At 46.2% G+C, this 16,366-nt stretch overlaps 1 protein-coding gene across 4 annotated transcripts in view; it reads right to left on the bottom strand.

The window, feature by feature from the left end:
• Window positions 1–6,223: 6,223 nt before the first annotated feature.
• Window positions 6,224–16,366, bottom strand: part of EPN2 (epsin 2) — a 64,573-nt gene continuing 54,430 nt past the window's right edge. For 3 of the 4 annotated variants that reach the window (XM_056334204.1, XM_056334203.1, XM_056334202.1), the window contains 4 exons: window positions 16,014–16,187; window positions 14,317–14,409; window positions 13,170–13,385; window positions 6,224–10,771 (listed from right to left, as the gene is read on the bottom strand). In XM_056334204.1, the coding sequence (XP_056190179.1) occupies window positions 10,434–10,771; window positions 13,170–13,385; window positions 14,317–14,409; window positions 16,014–16,187 (821 nt within the window). In that variant the 3' untranslated portion in view covers window positions 6,224–10,433. The remainder of the gene's footprint in view (window positions 10,772–13,169; window positions 13,386–14,316; window positions 14,410–16,013; window positions 16,188–16,366) is intronic. The other variant, XM_056334205.1, reaches the window with a different exon arrangement.

The raw sequence follows: 16,366 nt of genomic DNA, 5'->3' as shown, positions 1-16,366 counted from the left end.
TGTGGTGCTACAACTGATCTCCTGAATTGCACCGATTTCAAATGAGCAGTTGGATGCTTAACACACTGAGACTGAGCAAAACCAACACGTGTGTTTGCTCAGCTTCGCTGTTCACAGCTGAGCTGCAGGGACCCTCAGAAGAAAGGTTAAAAGAAAACTGAAAAGCAAGGGTTTAAAAAAAAATTTAAAACCCCAAAGTCCATAGAACAGTATTGAAGATATGCAAGTCTATAGATCCCCGCCGCTGCTACCTGCATTAAGAGGGCTTTTTGCCTGTTTTCTCTGGTTTGGTTGGTTGTTTTTGGTGGGTTTGTTTGGGGGTTTTTTTGACTCCTCAGTGTCCCGAGCATGTTTATGAAGAACCTCACATACCTTCTTCAAGGCCTTAATGTGTTTAGCTTGTGAGCATTTCACTGCAGGAGCTTTTCAGTCTGATAGTTTGCTCCTTACACAAGGGCACGTGTGGGGGTGATGTTTTCAGTGTGTTTCCTGAGTTCAATGCCATTCCTTTGTTCCAAGGCAACTGTTGATATCTCTCACAAACACACTCTTCTCCCAGAGACAGGCTCGCTGCTGCCTTTATAATTTTCTGGAAAGCTGTCTCTGGTACTTGGGCATGGCAGAGCATTGGCAGCTGTTTCACCCTGCAGAGAATCTCTACTCATGGCAGAGGAGTACGGATAGACATGACACTGTGCTGCTGAGACCAGGTGACATTCATAAGGAAGGGATTTATGACACGTAAATGGTGGTTGCAGTTAGTGTTAAAGGTTAAAAGAACCCCAGGCTTTAAGAACAGCCAAAACCCAGAAAAACACAGCCCTGTTACAGTGGAGTCTCAAAGTAATTTCCTTTCACCCACTCTTCAGGCAGCTGTAACCACCCTGCTCGTTTACTAGTTAATCATTCTCCCTTTTATTCAAAACTGAAGTTCCCAAGCCCTTGTAGCACAGATGGCAGCATGAGGCTGTCAGCTGGCACTGTAGCTTCTGTTTTGTTACGCTTAAGTTTCTCCCAGACAGTGAAATTGGCCATTAACCTCCTAATTCAAGATGGGCAGAGGAAAGAAAATAAAATATCTTCATTCAGAACATGTGTCCTGACACAAGATGAGGGTTCAAGGCCATCAAAACAAGAGAGACCTGTTAGAGGAAAATGTGAGATAGTTGGGGGCTTTGCAGAAGCCCTCCTCTGCTCCCCGGCTCTGGAGGAGCTTTGGAGCGAGCTGCCCAGCAGGACCGTGCCCGCTTCATGGCAGAGTTTTCCTGCCATCACTGTGGAAGCCACCCTGGGAGGGAGACGGCCAAGGACACGGACTGAGCAGCAGCTTGTGAATCACACCCTCCAGAAAAAGGAAAATCGTTTGGATAGTCTTTAGGAACCGGTATTTGCAGCCCTTTCTACCAACACTAGAAATAGCAGCATCAGCTCCTGCCCTCTCGTGGCAGTTTGCAACCTTTAGGAAGACGTTGGAGGTTACTAGTAACAGCGGGCGAACAAGGTTGCATGAAGGACACCCAAGTTTTTCCTGTTCCCACATGGAAATCGCTCAGTGCAATGGTACCAGCGTCCCTGCCACTGCCCCTTGTCCCGAGCATGGGGCAAGCGCCTCCCAGTGCTACAAGCCACCGAGCTGCCTCACAGGGAGTGGGACCGAGCCAGAAACTGGCAGCAGCGAGCACTCCAGAAACTGCCCTGGGGCCCACCAGGCTGTTTACAGCAGCAGTATTGCAGCAGCTAGAAGGTGTCTCCATCTGAAAGTGAGTCTTGCAAATGGATTAAAGCTGACAGCAGCTGCTCGCCGGCAGCAGTGTCGGTTTAGGAGCAGGAGCCTCCTGTGAAATACTCCAAAGGAAAACAAAAGAGGAAAAAAAAAATAAACACAAAATCACAGAACAGCCAGATTTGAAGAAAAAGCAGAGCTTTGGCTCCAGCATTACCGAGGCTCATCACCAGCAGCGTATCAGCCCATTGCAGACCAGCCCCAGGATGACCCGTCTGTGCCGAGGTCACCGGAGCATCATGCCAGGACCTGATGCCAGGAGATAAGGGGGGCTGAACGCCCCGGACCCGCAGTCCCGGACATGGGGCTGTGAAGTAGCAGGATGGGGCAGCTGGGTGGGAGATGGGGGTCACACAGAACAAACAGCATCAGCGGTGACAGAGCCGGGCTGGCACCTAAGGCTGCAGTGCAGAGCCCGTGTCTGGCCAGGCACCGCCAGCTCCCCAGTGTTGGGGGGACACGGGGCCTTGCAGCACCAACAGGAGCCACCGACCCCTGGGGCTCTTCCATTTTGGCAGGGAGCAGCAGCTGGGCAAGCGGGTGGCTGCGGCAGAGCCCACGCAGGACGTCTCCAGGGTGCCCCTAAAACGTGCTCCAGGAGGCGAACCCCCACGAGAACATGATGACTCCCCCCTCCTGCACCCACCACCCAGCCCAGCTGGGACCCAGGGTCCAGCCGCACAAACCTGTGCCGGTCTGGAGCAGCCACCAGCAATTCCCAGTGTCTCCCAGACCCCACAAACCCCTGAGCAGGAACCAGCAAGGAGCAGACCAGAGGCTGCCTGCCCCGCAGGGGACGTTCAGTCCTATTCATCCATGGGGCACACGCTGCAGAGGGGACCCACGAGGATTTGTCCATCAGGTGGGGAGTCCTCTGGGAGGCAAATGTGGCTGAGCTCAAAGCCCAAGAGCCGAGGCACTCATGGGTGTTTGCAAACCCAGAAACAACGTCCGCAGCACCCTCCGCAGTGAACCCAGTACCCTCCGCAGCACACCAGAGCGCACCCAGCACCCTCCACAGTGCACCAGAGCACACCCAGCACCCTCCACAGCGCACCAGAGCCTGCCCTGCACAAGGACAGCAGGTTACAAGGGCTGGGCTCGAGACAACAAATTTCCAGTACGTGGCCATCTTTAGGGCACAAATCCTGTTAGAAACCGGTCCTTCGGCCACCAAACCAGGCCCGAGCCCCCAGGAGGGAGGCTGCAGAGAAGTGAGAGTGCAACAGAACCTGCTCTCACGGCGGGGTGCAAGGGATTCAGTCTCTCGTCCTTCAGAGGGATGATCAGCAGAAGCATGTAACTGCTGCAGGTTTCTATTTTTATACCTCTATTCAGGCCAAGATATTTAAGTACCTAAATTCACCTCAGTATCACCACATTTAGTGCCAGACTTGCTAACGAAGGCATTTAAAAAAGCAAAGAAACCCCCACCGCCATCAGCCAGCACAACCCCAGCCAGCCCACGGTCTCCTAGGCCGTGTGTGCTGTTACACCGAGGCAGAACTGGCTCCCTTCAGGCTTGGTTAAACCACCCAATTTTCATTCCTTGGCCAAAAAGCCCTTCAAGGGGAACAGGGAGCACATTGCCCGATTTTCACGGGTTCCACGTTCCCACCCCGGTGGGACACAAGCAAAGCATCTCACGATTTTCCATCTTAGAAATTACTAGAGGTGGCTCGGCCACAGCGCTGCGGGGAATCCCATGTGGGGCAGCAACGGCACAGCCAGTGGGGCAGCTCCACGCGGAGTCGGTGTCCCGCAGGGGCTGTTCGGCCCTCACCTCTGCCCGTGCATGGCGTTCTCCAGCCCTGCCCGACGCAGCCGTGTGCCACGCTGCTCCCACAGCCCACACACGGCGGTTTCACAAAGGGCCCGTCCGGCAGCTGTACTGGTGGCTACTGGCCACAACGCCTTTGCTCTACGAAGGGCTCTACGCCAGAAGCAGGACCCTGAGCTGGATCGAGCCCTGATCGGATCTACAGCAGCTCCAGATGTTTAAACAGGGCTTAAAACCATGATACTGGCTTGTGAGGATCTCCTAGAGCATATTTAAGCAATCAAACTGCAAAGCTGGGAGTGCTGATGTCCCAGTGAGGCTTCACGTCAGGCAGCAGCAGGCAGGGAGCTGAGAAGACAGACTCTACCTTATACTACAGCTTTATTCTGTCTATTTGAAATGTCATTTATTTTCTTTCATCTGAGAACAGGAACACATTTGCTCAACACGTTGAGAACGGATCAAGCAGAGAAGCAGCCTGGACGTGCTAAGTGCTGCTCAACAGCCACAGTGGCTGACAGACACCCGCTCCCTCCAGCCCAGCATCTCATCCACCTCCAGCAGCACACGCTGCCTGCGGCCCTCAGCACGGCACGGCAGGATCCGCGCTCCGCTGGCCATGCAGACGTTCACATGCTTTAAGCAGCCTTTTTGAGCCGAGTTTCAATGCACATCACACCGAACAATCCTGCTGGTCACCAGTTTACTTGTGGATAAAGTCTGCACCGCCTCCTTGTCCCACCCATTAAACAGCTGTTGGGGGAAGGACAGATTATCTCCGATCTTAAAATTTACCACGGATCTGAGGGTCCCATTGCTCACTCCAGGTTTGGTACAGCTCTGGGCTCCCCCTAGCAAAGCCAAAGGCCGCGCTATCTCCCCGCAAAGGCATCACCATGCTCCCCCATTCATCAATTACTACTTCAACCGCTGCAAATCACTAGGTTGTGTTACACGGGTAGGATGCCGATCCCCTATCGATCGCCAGACTGCTGCCAATTAACCGCCCTAATGGGTAATTGACAGGGATGTCTGAAGCACCAGAGGGAACCTTGACTCATCAAAACCCCAATTCTTCACCCATTACAGGGTACAATCGACTGACAGCAAAGACAGGATCATTACTGCAGCGTACAACCCCGGCTCCTCACCATTTATAATCCTGAGCTCCCAAACGTTTGCCTTTATGAAATCCGCGTTCGTCCATGTCCCAGCTCCCAGGACAGGGACTACCCGGGAGGTGGATGACAGCTAACTTCAACAAGGCAGAAGTTTTAAACACAAAGGGCTCCATAAATCACACTGGTTCTCTGCAATGTAGATGGCAGGCAGTTGCAAAAGTCTTGCCAAAGCCACGGCACAAGCCGACTCAAACCATTTTCTCACAGTTCGACGAAAAGGAGCGGAAGAGCCAAGTTACGTCACTCGGGCCAGCACAAACAAGAGGTAACGGCAACGTACGCATTCAGCAGAAACACTCTGGCAACACTGGTGCGGATGAGGGCAAGGCTCTAGATAATGCTTCATCCAGCCAGCCTCTTCCTCCGCAGTGGGCAAACACCGCCCCACTTCACAGAAGAGGAAGAGGAGAGCCGGGTCGGGGCAGCGCAGCTTGCCCAAGGCCAGAGGAAGGCTCGGCCACAGCCAGAGCTCCCAACAGGCCCTGTCAGCTCCGGCTCCCTCCAGCAGCCCCTCGGCCAGCCCAGCCTGCGGCATTCAGCTCCTTTTGAGGAGCATCACAGAGTCATCACCCACGTTTCCACTTTGAGTCCTTCCTAAACCTTTCCTGTAACCAGCAGCTTTATTTAACATGCGATGTCAAGAGGCCAGAGTAAACCAGAGCAGAAGTGCTGATCACACAGGAAGAGCGAGCAGCCAGAGCAACACACACGCACAGGAGCCCCCCACCCCACCCCCCAGCAGCGGAAAGCATCCTTCTGTAAAAATGAGAGGTACAAAAAGCCACAGGTATCTGGGCTGCCACCCTGGCAAAGGACGTTTTTCCTCTTTTTATTAGTGGCCCAAACACAGAAGCAAAACGAATCAAAGACCTGACCAGAGCCAGCCTCGTTCTCCAGGGAAACTGGCATGCTACTGGGGCGGCCGGTTTGCACAACACCCCCAGCCAGCTCCGTACCACGGATCGGAAACCAAAACAGATGTTTTTTTCCCTGTGGCCACCTTTCTGACAGTCGGGTCTTTAGCACCACTGCAGTGTCAGCATTAAGAAATTAACTTTTCAATTAGTGATCAGCCTGATTGGCAGCAAACTACAGAAAACCTGGAAGGGCTCTGGAGAGGTAGCTCTTGAAATAGCCTGCTAATTAAGCACCCTTCAACTTAAACCGTCCAGAATTAGAAGCTGAAATCACTTCCCTGCTGGAGCCAGGCTCCCTGTTACCCATCTGCCGGGCCACTTGACCGAGGGGACGGAGCCAAGCCTGCAGGAAGGGCAAGACTGTACTACTGCAAACTTGGGAAGCGAAGACGTTTTGTCACAGTTCCCCAGCCCTTACTCCACAAGTGCTGGCTTTAAGTCACACCTTCCCCAGACTTCTGTCTTCACATAAACACAGAAGCCTCCACGAGACAGTCCTTGCTTACCCCTCCAAAAGTGCTGTTTAAAGGGTTATGTGGTTTAAAGAAGCAATTCAGTCACCTGCAACACAAGTCTTCATTTTTATTGAGTTAGTAAGGTCTCAACTGATTCCGATTTAAGTGACCTATAAGAAACTCTCCTTTCTCATAGTAAGAGCAGGCCTGCCCCAGGAAAGTGATGAAAGCATCGAAGAAATCACATTGACAATGTACAAGAAGCATTACTCTCCGTAACGGTTAGATTTCTCCTAGCACCTAGGACTTTTAGCACAAACCTTAAATTATCTCAATCAAGCCATCAACTTGCTCGAAAACCAAACCAAGCATGGCAGCAACAGTTTTTTTGAATGGGATTATAAACACTACGCAGAGTCTTGAAGAAGCAACACGGCTGGAATATAAGCAATACAATTTTAATTCTGACCAGTCACCTACAAACCCCTTGTCTTTCCACTGTTCTGATGGCATTATTAAATATCACATCTGTGACTTCGCTTGGGAAAAATGACACAAAGATACAGACATTATGATACAATAGTACAAATGATAAATTATTTATACAGTAAATAATGTCAATAGTCAGCACAAATTCATAAAAAGCAGCCGGCTCCCAGTATTATGAAAACAGTTTGGTAAATATTTAAATTGTAACAGTTGTAAAGGAAGCAAGTCTTGTGAGATTCTGCTGTGAAAAATAAACCATATATTTCTCCACAATTTGTGCAATATTAATACATACAGTACACATTAGAAACCGTAACAGCAAAAGGGAAGATGGATAAGAATAGTTGTCTTAGCTATGGGACTTCAAAAAGACTGTAAACACCACAACCCACCATGGTTTTCCTTCCCTGTCCCCTCAATGTAGTTTAGTTTCTATATAGTATAAAACTGAATAAATAACTGAGCTTATTTTGGGTTTAAAATTATGCCAAGATTTTTTTTTTATTTTTTTTTTTACAAAATATTTAACACTTTATCTTTGGTCAATTTGACCAGTAAGGCTATTTTGGGATACTAACATTTTAAAAATCAAAAGCACTTTTAGTATTTGCAAGTGAGAGAAGAAGGGGGAGAGGGAAATGCATTTGGAGAAATATGCCAGAGCAGATGTGATCGGATACGCACGTGTCCTCCATGCAAAAAGAAGTGGGAGGGCGAGGAGGGAGGAAGAGTTATTCTGGAAAGCAGTTAAATCATCGCGAAAAGAGATTGACCATTCTGGACACAACTGAAGGTTCACCTGGCTAGGACAGCAGCCACCGTTCAGCGTCACTGCTACAGCGCCCCACACCTGCACAAGCTGCGACACGGGCGCACCTCCAGCCCAGGAACCAAGCACATTCACCAAACCAGCTCGTATCGTCTTCCACTCGGCTCCTGCCACAACCCCCACGCCAGGCTGGGAATCTCGGCACAGTCAGTCCTTAGCCTAAAGCTTTACAGCACCACAGTCTGGGCCGATCGCTCTTCAGAGTGCCCTGTCCTGGTTTATTGTGCGATATATATCTATACATAGATAGGTATAAAGTAATACAGCTCTTACAGAAGTGGCTTGGTGAAAGCAACAATTTGCCATTCAGCAGTTTCATTAAGCTAGGGCTCCCTACCAGACCAACAGCACAGTTTTATCATTCACGGTGACAAATCGTGACTCTGAACCGTAGATAACTTTATCATTTTGAATACTTACTATCAAACTCCACCTCGCCTCCAAAATGTTACCTAGTGTTTAACGACAGGATGCGGTTACACATTTTTGGCTGAACAGACCATGCCCCATCTAACAGTTGCAAATGCATTCAGGTGACAGACCAAGGGAAAAACATCAAGTGACCTCAATTCCACTGTTGATAAAATTAAATTGGAAAAATAATGATGGATAAATCTTGCCACAGATCAAGTGGAAATCACTTCCCCACCCCCCACCCCCCCTCCATCTGCAAGAATCACACCCTTCCTGGTCTACACTTTTCAATAACTTCAACAACAACAAAAAAGTAAAGTATTTTTCCTTATTCTGAAAGGCAACATGAATGGTTTTTTGTTTTGTTTTGTTTTTTTTTTTAAAGACATACTGGGTGTGGACAGCAATTCTCTTTCCTCCTATATAAAAACAAGAGCAGATGAATATTCTGAATCCTACTTGCAAATTCAATAGTATTCAAGAGGATAGAACAATCTGCATAGAAACATCCACACACTTAGCATTCCGTACACTAATAGAGCTACACTGACCTACACAGCTAAAATCTGTGATTGTACCCTAGATTTGATAGTCTTTCAGCCTCCCCTACCCACCAAAAGATATAACCCAGTCCCTTCCACGTCAGCCAGCCCCTCTCTCCTGTGGCACACAACCCTAGACTGGCACAGTCCCACACAGCATCACTACACCAGAACACACAACTCTGACAACTTCTTTCATCTTCTTTGTTTTGTTTTGTTTTCCCCTCCTTGTCATTAGGGAAAGGCCACCAAGATGCATCAGTTCATTCACAGAGACGCCCTCAAGGCAGTAGCAAGCACGGGAACATCCCTTTCCACATGCTCTGCGGGTGTTTGCGTTGCTTGTGAAAGCAGAGCTCGGACACGTTGCCATCTGTGAGAAGGCCAGGTTTCCACCAGAAACACTGGCTGGAACCTGAGCGTGGTTTAGTGCCGATGAGTCCAGGCATGCAAGTTAAAATGTAATAGTTCAGCTTACAATTAATAGTTGTAAATGGAACCGGTTATCAATATGGAGCGCACCTTTCATTAAGAAAAATTAGTCAATAAAATTAATGAGTCGTGTTTGTACATTAGAATTTTTAACATCTCAAGTATTACAAGAAAAAACAGCCTCTCTTCCGACAGTCATAAAGGCTAAACGTCTGTCCATTTTGGTAACTGGAAAACGGGAACAAATCAAGGGAAAGGCGACTTTAGTGTTTTTTCTTTTTAATGCAGTCTTAAATCATGTTATGCTCAAATTTAATTCATCTAAAAATAATTAGTCACGAGAATTTGTTTTGATTTGCATTATGAATACTTCATTTAAAAGTAAATATTTTAGTGTTAATCTTCCCTTTTAAACTCTCTTTACAGAAACAAAGAGCTAAAACCATAAATAAGAGGGCATTAAAACCATAAAAATGACATTTGCCAATATCTTAATTTTTCAGCCAGACTTGATAAATCTATCAAAACCAGACAGTTAAATAAGAACCACATTATAAAAATTAGCAAAAAAAGGACTATTAGGTAACTCTGCAAACTCAAATATGAAACTGTACTAAACAAAATATGTGCAAAAGTATACAAGAGTAACTGCATATAGCAAGGTTAAGCCTGAATTAGTTTTAAAGCTTGCCCCGGTGAAATTGAATTCAGAGTTGTCCCACTGTATTTCTTTTTTCTTTCAACTCACATTGTAAGTCAAATAAAAACAAAATACACGTTAACTTCCAAACGAAGCTGGTACTGGACAAGCACAGAGCAGGACACTCACTCAGCACGAGTGCAGCATGCCACTCACAGAGAGTTCCTCAGGAGTCCTTAAAGAGTAGTGTACAAATTCAACACTGCATACAACAGCACACGTTATACTTGACAACTTGAGAATGTTCTGGGGGTTTTTTGTCTGGGTTTTTTGGGGAAGTTTGGTTTTTTTGTTTTTTTGCTTTTGAGACAAGCTTGCTTTCTCGGTCAAACCTCTTATACGAAAGCAGTGTGATTTTGCGTTGCAATGTTTAATGCATAAAAACCAGCCACCTGGGCCCTCCGAATCATTCTCTTCTAGAGTAAGGACTATGGGTGAACCAACAGTCTAGAACTGTGTATAGTTATGTGCAAAACATTCACTAGCACTCTGAATCTCAGGTCTATCATATGGGCATAAGAAGTGACATATGCAGGTAAATAGTAATTTCAGGATCCAGCACATCATCTGACATCTACAAAATAGCCCACGGAGTTTAAAATGGCAGGTTCTCCCTAGAAAGTGTATTGAAATGATTAACAAAGTAACAAAATGGGCAGAATCTAACTTTGGTGAAAAGTCTGAACATTTCACATAATGCTCAACAAGCCAAAGTAAGGTACCATCTGTAGCAAAGACTAGATTTAGATTAACTGGTAAGTAGAGACAACTCTTCAAAGATCATAACTGTAAACTGCAAATCTACTTCCAAGTCTCTTACACACCGTTCAGTCCACACAGGCCACGTTCATTTTGCTGTAAAGACTTCAGCCTGGAAACACTATGAAAAGAAAGTTCCTTTAATTGGGTCTTTATAGGAGAAAAGGGTTAGTTGTATTTGTAGACTGGGATGCTGACGGCGGGATTCCTGTACTGTGAAGAGGCTGGGTCATTGATCCTGCAATGCTCACGTTCAGCCCCTGGCCCATCCTTGTTATAGAGGCCACAGTGCCCATAGCTGGTATCGGTGCCATTCCCACAGGCACTGGGGCCATGGAAGACAGAGGTATTGGCTCCATGCTTATCGGTGGCACAGCACTGAAGGAAGGGCTGGTTCCCATCACAGGACTCGCTCTCATCTGATTTAGAGTGAGTGGCTGAGGCTGATTCACTTGGAAGGGGTTGATTGGAGTTGGTGCTGTAGCGGCGCCTAGTTTTGAGACAAGAAGCGGGAAGAGGGAAAGAGATCGCACACCATAAACACAAGATTTTGGAGATCATCTTTTCTGGCAAATCCCCTCCTGGCCATCTCCACGTGCTCCCAACCCCAAAACACCCTGCAGAGAAACCTGCGTGGACGCATTCAGCAAACTGGGGCTGCACTGGTGCACAAGTACAGTCTGTTTCCTTGAACCTATCAATCAGAGAATCATTGAATCATTTAGGCTGGAAAAGACCTTTCAGATCAGAGTCCAACCGCTAACTCAGCAGTGCCAAGCCCACCCCTGAACCACAGCCCTAAGCACCACATCTACACACGTTTTTATTACCTGCAGGGACAACGACTCCACCACCTCCCTGGGCAGCCTGTCCCAGTGCTTGACAAACCTTTCAGTGAAGAGATCTTTTCCTGGTATCCAACCTAACTCCCCCAGTGCAACTTGAGGCCGTTTCCTCTTGTCCTATCACTCATTACTTGGGAGAAGAGACCGACCCCCACCTCACTACAGCCCCTGTCAGGCAGCTGTAGAGAGTGATAAGGTTCTCCAGGCTAAACCAGCCCTGGTTCCCCCAGCTGCTCCTCCTAAGACTTGTACTCCAGCCCCTTCCCCAGCCCCCTGCCCATCTCTGGACATGCTCCAGTCCCTCAAGGTCTTTCTTCCAGTGAGGGGCCCCACACTTGAACCCAGGGTTCAAGGGGCAGCCGCACCAGTGCCCCCAGTACAGGGGGACGGGCACTGCCCTGGTCCTGCTGGCCACGCTGTTTCTGACACAAGCCAGGATGCTGCTGGCCACCTTGGCTACCTGGGCACACTGCTGGCTCCTGTTCAGCCGGCTGTTGACCAGCACCCCAAGGTCCTTTCCCACCAGGCAGCTCATCAGCCCCTCTGCCCCCAGCCTGTCGCGCTGCCTGGGGCTGGTGTGACCCAAATGCAGAACCCGGCACTGAGCCCTGTTGAACCTCATACAAATCAGCCTCAGCCCATCAGTCCAGCCTGTCCAATGCCACAAAACATCCCTTTGCTGACCAACAGTTTCCAGTTCTGATAGTGGTCACTGGAGAGCCAGGTTCTAAATTTGGTTACATCCAGATCACCAATTTATATTTTTTAAAATGCTACTTTAAATTTGCATTGCAGAAGAGAACTGCAGGCTCTCTGTACTCCTTTACTGCAATCTGACTACTGCAGATTTGTGCGTTTGCTTCAAGATCTCATCCAGTCAACTCCATTTAGAAGTTGTACATGTTTCTGGCACTGAGTTTTGACAAGAATTCGTAAAGTAAACAAGTTGTTTCCGAATTACAGCGGTGCTAGAGAAATCAGAGAATAACTTTCCCAGCGTTTGAGGTTCTCTGGACTGCTGCCAACACTACAAATTCCTTTTACCATATATGTATAGTGTTATTTGGATGGCCCAGTGACCCCTTATAAACTTCTTGTAGTAACCGGTAATGGCAGATACACAGACTTCCTCTTGCTAAACACTGCCAAGGTTGTCCAGAATTACTGGTTTTTTCCTACCCAAGGAGTTTAATAAACCGTCTTTTTTTTTTTTTTTCATTGGAAGAGTGAAGAAAATAAATACTGAAATAGCACTTTATCTGCCCATGCTAGTATCACATAGACATGTCAGTGCATACAAACAGCTTTTAGAAAATACATACATCTTCCATGTGCTCAGTGTCACTATCTATGGCTGCTCTAAGTACAAGCTCACTTTATCACACAGGCCAACTTACAGAACTGTAACAACCTACTTTTTTTTTTTTTTTTTCTTTCCCCCCCCCCCCAAAATACATTGAGAGTGGGTTTTGATCAAAACTAGTTTGTCAAGCTAGCCTAAAGACAGCCTAACTAACAACCCACTAAATTACACTGCAGTTTGCTATCTGGAACCTCAGGCTGCAGTCAGAGGTGCTACTGCGCCTGCTGCAGCACAAGCAAAAGCACAATTCCTACCTGGTTCCACAGGAACCTACCACCTATTACCTTCCCAAGGGATTCTCTGGTGGCCCAACTTCACATCTTACCTGTTTTGCAATGTCAGCTTTAGCTCAGTCATTTTTAATAACCCAAAGTCTTCTAACACAAATAATTTTGAGAGAGCAAGGGTAAAAGTGGAAGAGAAACTGCTTGAACAGAGCTCAGCCAGCAGATCAGCTGCAGAGGCAAGAGCAAAAACTCTGTGCTTTCAGGGTCCCGCAGTATGCCTTGAAACCACGATGCCTTGCCCTCCTGCTCACAGTCATGATCTGTTGGCTGAAGTAATCAAGAAAAACAAGCCAAACTAACTGACATTAAATCAAATAGGACTGAGTTATGCAGAGTTTTCCTATAGGAAGGGAAAGCTACAACAGAAAACTGAAGGAATGTGCAGGAACAGACCTGGTGCCAAGAATGGATTCAGTGAAGTAACAGGTTGCGGTGGCTTAGACACCAGTGAATCCAGGTTTACCAAAGCAGCATTGGGGCCCAAAAAAGACTCAGGGGTTTTCCGAGCTGCACTTTGTTTGCTTGATGTCATGCTTGAGTGCTGGGAATCAAAGAGATCAGGACTTGTGGTACCGCTATGCTGAGATGGCAAAGTGGAACCTGATTCAGCTGAAACAACACAAAGAGAAAAACAAAATTTACCTCATTAATCTACATAGTCAAGCAAAGAAACCCTGAAGCCTCTGACAAGAGAAACGTTTTAAAACCTATTGTTTGTATTAGTCAGATTTATACATTTCAGTACACATTACACCCTTATAGCATGCAAGCAGATAAATGTTCTTTAGAAGAGTATGAAGAAGCTACAGTTAAGAGTTGCAGTGCTCTACTGAAGGTGCTACCTGATTTGCCCTGACAAATATTCTCACAGCTATGCTGCAACAGATGGGACTAAGAGTCTCCAAGGAAAAGATATTCAAACACCTTTGCTTCTGCCCTTGCACTACACCACTGCTGCACCCTTCCTAGCTAAATTCCACCCAGTTCTCTCTTTTGTGTTAAAGAAGCCTAGCCCAGCTTTGAATTAGTCACCATTCTTTCAGGCAGAACCATCCTGAAAGAACACAGCACTTATATGTTAAGGGCTGGCAATTTTTATTGTAGTGCCTAACAACCAAATAAAAGATAAATTAAAGCATTCATAGAAGTGTATTTTCTCATCTTCCTGCTATTGTTACACACTAGAATTTACACATTTGACAAATTCAGTTAACATTGTTCTGTGTGACACTCTGAGCATGAGCCATGCTACAATCACACTGGATACTGTAAATTTAGAAGTCAAACAGATTTCTGGGTCAATGCAGCAAAAGGTTACAGAGTGAAATTCTATGGCCTACAATGCAAAAGGCCTATTCCCTGTAAGTTCATGCACAGGCCAAAATGCTAGCAAGCTTTTACTGCTGCATCATCACCAGTTTTAGTCTCTTCCTTTGTGAAAGTCAATTTTTATTTTTTTTAAAATAAAATTTAAGAGTAGAGACATTTGTTGCTGAGACTATCACCCAAACTGTCCGCATGCTAAGAATTTGATTCATACCTGGCTTTTTGGAAGTTCGAAGTGTGTCAAATTCAGAAAAATCATCTTTAACTGTACCATTCAAATTACTGAAGAGGTCAAAAGATGTACTTCCTGTTCAAAACAACAAGACAGCCCTGTCATTAACAGATCTTCAGTTGCATCACACACCTGATCCTACTGAAAGGAATTGCTAATCCATTCACGTTACCAAGAAGCCGCTCTGTCAGGATCCAGGGCAGCAGTTCAGATCAGCTCCTACTCTTACCCAGGACCAGGGAGAAGGATAACATCAGAGAACTGTCCTTTCTTACAGTATTAGCCAACTAATTCAGAGCAATGTGCTTTTAAATCACAATGCGAGGCACACCTTAGCATGCTGGGTTTTTACTGAGTGTCTGCACTAGAGAGACTTATAGGCAGGCAGATATTGCTGCAGAGAAAGACAACAGCAACGAATTTACAGCCTAAACTATAAAGTGTTAAACAGCCCTCAAGTAAAACACACTCCTGAATACGGTTCCAAGGACAAATCTAGCATTGCTACAACTTAAGCAATGATTTGACTTACGCTTCCCAAGTTAAAAGGAGGAGTAATGCAACAGAAAAGGTTATCTATGCCATGTAGAGACAGTAAGGCCCTGTTAGCTAAAGCACCAGAACTTGCCCATAGCTTGCAACCAATGAAAAAGTTAACACTTTCAAAACGTGGACACACTCACCTCAAAATGGAGGAAGAAAAACCACACCTAAATGAACAGCAATCACCATCCTGAACAGCTTTAAAGTTTGCTGGTTTTTTTTAATTAGTTGAAATGTTTTTCTAATTTAGTTTTAACCTCCACCACATTTCAAGCAAATGGAAGTACCGCTTAGCTCCATAAAAAGGGCAAAAAGACAAAATCCCAAGAGAATGAGTGAAGATTGTGCATCACTAATACTTCTTATCAAGAACAAAGACCCACCATAGTTCAAGAATCATTCTCATAATGATCTAGTTATTGCCCTTTGCCCAGTGAAAAGCTGATGAGAGAACCTTTTGCAGTACTCAGATTCCTTTGTTTATTATGCACTGAAATGAATGACTAGCAGAAAATGCATTTAGGATGCATTTAGCCACGGTGCCAACATGAAAATACCAGGTATTAAGATTCATCAAGGTTGCATTAGTTACAGAGCATGAATAGACAATTACATCAGCACCTTCTGCATCTTGCTACACAAGGACTTAGGGATAGCTTTCACACCCTCAGTCTGAATTAACATTTGCACCTCTAAAAGTCTCCTCAGAGCATGAAGCTGTTCAACCTGTCAATCTATGTGTGCAGAGACATCCATCTGCATAGCTATTTATCATGATGAAAGGTAAAATTACAGTATCATTCATTTCCAGAAATTAAGTCCTTGTCTAATTAAAGATAAAACCCATTTAAAAACCAACAGCAGCAGCAGCCGTAAGTGCTCAGCATGCATCCACACATACCAATGAAAGAACATACAAGGGACAGAGCCTGAAGAAGTAACAAGGATTCAGAGCTCCAAGTCAGAATAATTACATCTTAAGTTCTTTTTGCTGCTAGCCATTACAACTCCCATTTATTATTTTACCAACCAGTTCTGCAAATTGTTCAGCACACAGCTTCTTTTAACCAAGCAATGCAAGAAATTTCACTTTCATTACTCAAATAATATGGATATGGGATGAGACCATTTCTCACCAGAAGTAGACAGAGGTTTGTTTGCAGGTGCTGGTCCCCAAGGATCCACAGATGATTTTGCTGCAGTAGAAGATGGCTGAGCAGGGGCCCAAGGGTCAACATTTTTGGACAGAGACTGAGCTGTGGATCCTGCTGGTGCTGCCCAAGGGTCGACAGAAGCAGCTGGTTTGGCACCTGCAAATAAAGCCAACAGGAATACAAGTCAGCACAGTTTCATTTTGGAAACCCTTCCTTGGAGATTAATCTCTCTTATGAGCCATTACTGCCAATTAATACTAAACATAAATAGGCGAAGCAGTTCAATATTAGGAATACTGATGTCTCAGCATTTCTGTCCTACATACTGAACAACA

This window comes from Falco biarmicus, chromosome 4 (assembly GCF_023638135.1).
Source record: "Falco biarmicus isolate bFalBia1 chromosome 4, bFalBia1.pri, whole genome shotgun sequence".
NCBI classification, from domain to species: Eukaryota; Metazoa; Chordata; class Aves; order Falconiformes; family Falconidae; genus Falco; species Falco biarmicus.
The sequence above is the reverse complement of the archived record's forward strand: the minus strand, read 5'-3'. Positions and strand labels throughout refer to the sequence as shown.